Below are 7820 nucleotides of genomic sequence, written 5' to 3'. Positions count from 1 at the left end.
GAAGACAAGAGATCAGAAGAGGGAAGAATTGACACCTAAACCCAAAGACATTAAAGATGGCTTGAGCGACTGCACTTTTTCATCCTAGATAAATAACTCTTTTTCTTTTTCCACTCGGGCGAATTTTCAATTTTGTTTGGGAGATTTCTGGAGAGAGAGAGCCTACTGCCCACCACCCGAAGTTCTTTACGTTAACTTTAGTTCCCCTTAACCACAGCCTTTGTGAGGTTTCTGATATGACTAATATATTTCCTTGTATAAAACTAGTTCCTTAAAATAAATACCAGTACTATACAGTCTGAAGCTGTGCTTCTCCTGCAAATATTTCAGAATAAAAGCTTTTTTTTTTTTTTAAATGAATGGATTCCGTCAACAGAAACGCTGGAGAGCCTTTATTTTGAAACAGCTACAGGAAGTGTTGATCTTCATTAGATATATTTAAATAAAATAACACCCCATCAAATTAGAATGCCTTTACTAGCAGGTTAAACTAACTACCCTTTTCTAAATTTTATGCATCCATCCATTACGCTGGTAGTGGTGTGTGTGTGTGTGTGTGTGGGCGTCCAGTATTATATTCTTCCATAGGGCCCAAACCTGCTAGCAGCGCCCCTGGCTGTGGGAGGGATTTGTTGAGTCAGAAAAGTAGTTTGGTGCTGAAGTGTTGTCTTCGCTGTCATGGAGCCTGAGAGCAGGAATCACCATCTTGGATCCGTGTGGCGCTGCGTCTTCCTGCTGAGTCTCCACCTGAAGTTTGGTCTGACGGGAGGTGAGAGACGCGTTTAAACCTAAAGCGACGCGGACGGATCGTGGTGTTGTGTGCGTGTAGGCCTGTGTGTGCGCGTGTGTGTGCGCGTGTGTGTGTGCGCGCGCGCGCGCGGGCGTGCAGGGCTTCACTTGATAAGACATGTCAGTGGAGTTTGGCTGCACGTCGTCATGTGCGTGTGTTGTTCAAACTTTCCTCTATGTCGACACTGTTGTTTGTGACCCCACACACACACAGCACACACCATACTGTGAGTGCGTGTGTGCGCGCGTGTGCGTGTGTGTGCGCAAACACTACAGATAGAAAAGCATGTTCTCCCATTCGCTTGGAAGCGTCTAATCTTTGGTTTACTTGCAATGAAAGTGTTCAAACCCTCATTATAGAGATCAGATTTGTGTGATCGAACAGTGAGTGGCAGTAGTGTGGGTCAAACGGGCACATTACACTTACACAGTTGGTACAACCTTATAAAGGGGAAAGATGTCAGACTCACTGGGACGAGACAGATGTGTAAATTTTTAAAGCAGCTTGAGAAGGAAAACAGAGAAAAACCTGATGGGGCAGAAAAACTCCAAACAAATTCACGAGGAACCTTGTAAACCGCACACACAGGCTGGACCAGTTAAGAGGAACCATGTCCACCAGTGGAGTCGTCAGAGTAGTACAGACTTGTGCAGTCCATTAGGGGACCGGTTCTCAAATGTATGCATTTCAAGGACCCCTTAACTGGCACCCTCAACTCAACCGAATTCTGGGGTTTGAATGAAATTCAGGACCAGACTTGTTGGGTCTCTAACTGGTAATTTTTTGGCATATTTTCTAGGATTTTTCTCAAATGTTTTTGGTATTTCTCCATTAATTTTACAACATTTACAAATTCCTCCTCATTATTCAGGCCAGTGTTGTAGCAGACAGAGGCAGGAAGTGACGTATTAACTCCGCTGTGTAGATCACGTGATTTTTGTTTATGGCACCTGACACATCGTCAGCCTTTATCACCACAAACGATCTTGACATCTTCGTCGGTGTCTCCTACTTGTATGACACCGCTTTTTCACAGGGAGATATTTGTTTTCTTAAATTTATCTTCTGTCGTGTGTAAGAAGCGTCATCAACCCCCCAACTCGCTCTGTGGGATCCCTGCTGTGTCCTCACATCGACTTAATACTAGGAGGCCAGGCGGATAACACTTTCCATAGAAACTGCCAAGTGTCTCACTCGGACATTTGTGATCACACATGCACCTCCTCCGGAAAAAATACTGAGGGTCTGCGGACTCCAGTGCATGTCTGAAAGCAGCTTTAGTGTCTAGCTTGTGGATGAAAGGACAGTTAAAATAAATGATACTCTTTTTGCTGGGGACCACCTGGAACCCCTTAAGGACCCTAATTGGTCCGTGAACCCCATTTTGAGAACCCCTGTATTCCCGGTTGTGAGATTGTGTTAACTGGCCTTCAGCTAAACTTAATGTTTTGAGGATAAATGGTTTGTCAAGTCATATTTCATAAGGTGTTTTGTTAGATGTCTTCTCCTTAATTCAGGTAAATGGGTCATATATCAGATATTTCCATGACCACATTTTGCCCCCTGACGCTCCTCAGACTGCCCTGCAGATGGACGCACCTGGGTGCCCCTTCAAGACAGATGTTACCACTTTGTTCACGGGGAGGAGGACAAAATCAAAAGCTACACTTTTGAGAGAGCAAAATCTCTCTGCCAAGGTTTCGGTACGTGAGACGTTTTATTTTCAAGTTTTCATCAAAGACCAAATGACAAATGTGCGCCGTATCCTCAGTGTGGTGATATATTGAACACTGCTTTGTGTTTTATTCCCCCAGAGCTTCTGACCATACAAAGTGCGGAGGAGAATGACTTTGTCATTAAATATAGCCCAGAGGTGTGGAAAGGCAATGTCAACGTGTGGCTGGGAATGTATTATGACACAAGCAGTAAGTACCATGTGACCGGAGTACTGTGGGAACATGCTGGACAACTTCCATTAGATCAAATCTAAAAATTGATAACAATCAGAAACTGAAAGACCAATTTATCAACTACAACTGGTTGGAAGGAACTCGGTGGAAACCCGACATTGAACATTACAGTTTTGTTTCACATATATTTATGTTCTACACTCAAGATTCATAATCTACATGTTTCTATTCTTCTTTATAGCCTGAAAAAAAAGACATGAAATTATATAATTCCATCTTTTAATAATGTTTCGTTTCACAGCGATTGAAAATACATCGACCTGTAGTGCCTCAGCGTGGTCGATGTAAACAACATTTACTGATTACCTTAACCTGAATAAGGTCATACTCTGATAAGCAGTAATCTTATTAAATGTGTGTAGCTTTCCGACATAATTAGCATTATGTGGACATGTACATGTCTCAATCACATTATAACGACCTGTTGGCCTTTTCACAGCTTTTTGCAACCTTGACATTCGGCAGTTACCAACTGCTTGACAGTGCACTTCCTGGATTCGAGTGTAAAGAAGTAGGAAGTAATGTTGACATGAGTTATGATCTGACTATGCTCTGTAACATGTAAACAGGAATATGAATGGAATATTCGGAATAAGGTTAAAAGTAATAATATTGCTGTCCATGTAAACACAGTCACCGTCTGTGTTTCAGCTATTGTTCCAGTTTCCTGAAAGACATGTTTGCGTTTTCCTCTGTCTGTTGGCCTGTCCCCTAATTTCTGCTGGTGCCAGCAACTTTTCAAAGCTTCGGGGACAGCACTGATTTATCCTCCTTGAAATCCTGGCATTGCTTCGGGAAATACTGTTTTTTTTTACTATTTTAAAACAGTCATGGGAAAAAAAAGTTGGATATCGCTTTCATATTCGTCTTTCATATTATTTGTGATGAAACTCGGCACAGTTTGTGTGTGAATGCCGGAAAAGGGGCCCAAAGACAAAGCAAAAGTGGGACGGTGTAATTTCCCCGCTCCATGGCTGACGTTGTCTGCGATGGTGCTTGGTATTCCTGCTGCCCCGTCATGCTGGAGTAGTGATTGGCGTGTCTTGACAGGTGAGGACATGAGGTGGTTCGGCGAGGACCCCGTGGGATTCACTAACTGGGAGGACAGCTCGTCTCCGTCAGACCTCGTGCCCCTGGACACGTGCGTGACCCTGCACAGCAACACGGGAAAGTGGGAAAATGTCAGCTGCCTGGATGAGGTGGAGAACGGTGTGATCTGTGAGATCCTTCAGAGTAAGATACAAGTCTTTTTTTCCCCCTAATAATTTACTAAATGAATGATTTATGTGTAGAAGGAATTTGAACCAATGTGACTTCAGGATATTGTTTCCACTCAAAATGTTTTCCTTCCCCTCAGAAGCAGAGGAAGCCAAGCAGAGTAAGTGGACCTTTGAGCTTGTTCCTTTACATATTCCTCTGAGATTTTCTTTGTGTTTATACTAGTGACCTTCCTTGCATTGTAACCCGTCCTCCTCAGAACCCAGCGCGCTGCTGTCGGCCCTGGTCATTCTCAGCGTAGTGGCTATCATGGGAGTCTCAGCGGTTATTTGGTTCCTGCACCAGAAGCACAATCTTGGCACCACCCTCTTCACGGCATTCGAGTACCACCCTCCGTTCCGAGTCCTGGAGACGGACCAGTCGTGCCTGGTGGAGGCTGAGGAGAACGACAGTGTGCCGTAGAACAACTCCCCCTTCTCACTGGGTGGGTGTTCATGCGGAGAGAATTCCACTCTTACAGCAGTTACTGAGGCTACATCCATACTAATATGTTTTAGTTGTAAAAAAAGGACGAAAATCTCCGTCCAGACTTGTGCTTTAGCTCCGAATCAGAAATAATCTCCATCCACCTGAAAATACATATCACATGACCAATCGTGTACACCGGGCATGTGCGTGCCAGTGTAAACAGGAATCAGATTGTAGACTCTGCAGTTGGTTGCTTAGTTGCAGCAAATATTTTTGAATGAGAAACAGCAATGGTGAAATTGGGATATGTTTTCTTGGACCGACCATGAGGTGGAACAAGTCTTCACTTACATGAGTACATGTAAACATCTTTCTGTTTCTGCCCGTCCATACTAAAAGACAGCCCAGGAGTTTTCAAACTAAAATGGGGCCAGAAGTGTTTTCAAACTTCTCCGTTTTGGGCACTTGAAAACACTGCAGTCATGTGGTCGCCAAGGCCTAAACATAGCATCAGTGGTGCTTTCTTAAAACTAAAACGTTGTTGTGTGGATGAAGCCTGAGGCAGTATTTTTGGGGGAGTGTCATGTCTGTGTCCCGACTGAATAATTTAGTGTGATTGTGAGAAAACTGACCAGGATACTTTTGATACTAACTTCTTCACATAAATATGTCACTGTGTCTGCTTTTTTTTGTCGTCTGCACTAACGGACACTCGCTAGAATCAGATGTTAATTTCTTCAGATTGATTCATTTTCATCAGCAGCTGTAGCTCGAATTTAACATCACCCGTCACACTAGGTTAACATCAAGCGCTACATTGCCTGTGGAAAATAACTTGTTGCGTATAAAAATAGGAATGGATTAATGTAAGAGCCAAGCGTTGACACTTTTTGTGAGTAGACATTTTCTGTTAAAGTAAAAAAAGTATTATCTTCAGATTAAGTTGGGATATTCTGACTCATATTCCTCAGTATTGATTGAAGCTCATGAATGCTGCATTCTTCTGTACATTAGCATGTTTTCTCTGTTATAAATGTATTGTCTTTAAGCCTGAGCTGAAATAACCCTGATCACATCACCGGGGTCATTTTATCAGACATCATACAGCTTCCTCCAGAGACATGATGTGAGGACTCAACGGTAGAACTTCAGTTGTTTCCCTTCATGTAGTGTTCATAGAAACAGGAATCTTCAATCACAAGGTTTTAAAAATGCACATGTACATAGTGGGATCAGAACGAGAGCCCAGTGATCAGTTGCCTGGTTACATGTATGTAAATGAGCCAATGAGGTGGAGTCTGTAAAGCCGATTTTCTTTTTTGTCCAGGTATCCTATTTACATTGAAAACCTTCCTAAATAAATACAGAGACGTCCTGACCAATTTCCATGCATTGTAATTAAGTGGACTGAAAGATTTCTACCAACTTGTTATGATGGTTTACAATCTTTCTGCCTCCTCCATGTTGGGATGAGATGAAAGAACATAATCAATAAGTATAAAACTGTCATTCCAGAATATTTCAGTGTGATTATCATGTTGATAATCTATATCCACACTTTGATCTGATTTGTGTCTGTTTAAGTGAACAGATGTTACAGTATGTAACATACAGCATTGTCATTGTTTAATTTTATAAGAGAGTGGTCATGATTTTGATGTAAATGGAAATAATCATCCTGTGACATTAAAGACAATCAAGACTTGGCTCTATATGATGGGTATATTGCAGAATAATGGCAAATATCCCTCTTAATACTTTTAATGACAACAGCATGAACGCTACTGTGCAATATCTGGCATTAATTTGGCAGAATCTGAGCCCCTGTGTGCTTTTCATAATAAAGTATGTTTGAGTAGAAGAATGGTTTGATTAGCTTTTTGTTGAATTGTTCTGAGTCAAGAGTCCCATGAAGAGGTATCTGCAAGTATTTCTTATTTCCAGGAATATGCCACCCTCCAGTCTTGGGTGTATATATATATATATATATATATATATACATTATATATATATATATAATGTCAATGCATAATTGAGGAGAAGAAGATGAATTAGGATGCCAAAATAAGGACTGGATCCTAATTAGCTCTGAAAGGACATCTAGGTCACTGTCATTGAAAAGCGACTCTCCATCTGAATGTCCAGCGGCTCTATTGACATCTCAGCGTGGTCCAAGATGAAACAGAACTGAGACAAGTCAGCAGGAAATCTTTTCTCTTTCCACTCATGCATGTCTAATTTTAGACTTCCAAGAAGTCTGTCACCCAACGAATTCCCTTTGAATCTCCGCTGCATGTTCCTCTTTCTGTTCAGATCTCTCTCTACGTGTTTTTTTTCACATCCAGAAGTGTTTTATTGAAGTTTTTTTAGGACCAACATTTTGTGATGTGGTACCTTAATGTAGAACCACAACAGTAAAATCTTTCACCCCAAACCTTCCTGATAATGTCTGTATTTGGCCACCAGGTGGGACAGTGACTCACAATATGACACTTCTCTTTCTCTGTGATTCTGCAGAGAAGCCATTAAATCAATGAAATTCAAAAACATGGAGGATGATCACGTTGCATGCAGTGTAAATACAGTGGATGACATACAGAATCTGATGTTAAATCATAAAATAATATAATATAATCTTTCAAATATTATCTTTTCTTCAGGCTGAGGTGAAAGTCCTCCTGGTTATTAGCCAATTATTAACTTGTGATCGAGTCTCCAGATTAAATGATACTGACTGTAAGGCTGTTAACGTATTTACGTTCTGTTACAATGATGGCAGTGTGCACAGTCCCAGTGGCTCAAAGCTCTCCTTGTCGGTGCATTCTTGGTGTGTTTAATTTATCTGTTTAATTTATCTTGGGCAATGCATGTCTTTTTAAGGAATATTTATATTTATAGGATTTGTTAAAGGAATATTTATATATCTATAGGGCTTTGAGTAGGAATATTTATATATTTATAGGAATTTCTATTATCTATTGGTGAATAATCTTTTTTCTTTGCTGTGTTATGGGTGAATGGACAATCTGGACCACTGAAAATAATCCTGTTGTACTCAATGACAATGAATCTATTTGTTTACTGTATATCACCATTTTCGACACGGGAGTGAAAGTGACACTTTTCAATTAATATACAGGTCTTTGGGCCTTTAGAGGTGGTTTATGTGGTCATGGCTTTGAGCAGACATGTCCTATTGAAACTCGTGATTCACTCTCATGAATATGCAACCAAGTATAATTTATTAGAAATACAACAGCTGAATGTTCCAGGGGAAAAAAGCCTTTGAAAGGAGCCCAAAGTGATGCATTTATAAAGCTCGGGGTGCGATTGCAGATGTTCCTTTCTTCCCACAGTCTCGCCTGGTTCCAGAC

General features: G+C 41.2%; 1 protein-coding gene across 2 annotated transcripts; it reads left to right on the top strand.

The window, feature by feature from the left end:
* Positions 1-582: 582 nt before the first annotated feature.
* cd302 (CD302 molecule) lies at positions 583-6307 on the top strand. Of its 2 annotated transcripts, none has more exons than XM_035174263.2 (6): positions 583-769; positions 2368-2493; positions 2605-2715; positions 3811-3993; positions 4121-4138; positions 4238-6307. In XM_035174263.2, exons 1-6 carry the CDS (start codon positions 679-681, stop codon positions 4438-4440), a joined length of 732 nt encoding a protein of 243 aa, XP_035030154.1. In that variant the 5' UTR covers positions 583-678; the 3' UTR covers positions 4441-6307. The 2 variants fall into 2 exon arrangements, with proteins under 2 accessions (XP_035030154.1, XP_035030153.1); XM_035174262.2 differs by having other exon boundaries at positions 586-769; positions 4118-4138.
* The last annotated feature ends 1513 nt before the right edge of the window (positions 6308-7820 follow it).

This window comes from Hippoglossus stenolepis, chromosome 13 (genome assembly GCF_022539355.2).
Source record: "Hippoglossus stenolepis isolate QCI-W04-F060 chromosome 13, HSTE1.2, whole genome shotgun sequence".
Taxonomy (NCBI): Eukaryota; Metazoa; Chordata; class Actinopteri; order Pleuronectiformes; family Pleuronectidae; genus Hippoglossus; species Hippoglossus stenolepis.
Note: the sequence above shows the minus strand (reverse complement) of the source record. Positions and strands in the feature narration are given on the sequence as shown.

Excerpts from the sequence above, each read along its gene's own strand:
- cd302 (XM_035174262.2), top strand. The coding sequence starts at position 679 with ATGGAGCCTGAGAGCAGGAATCACCATCTTGGATCCGTGTGGCGCTGC. Across the intron at positions 2,716-3,810 it reads AATGTATTATGACACAAGCA|GTGAGGACATGAGGTGGTTC; the intron begins GTAAGTACCATG and ends GTGTCTTGACAG. Across the intron at positions 3,994-4,117 it reads GATCTGTGAGATCCTTCAGA|AAGCAGAGGAAGCCAAGCAG; the intron begins GTAAGATACAAG and ends CCTTCCCCTCAG.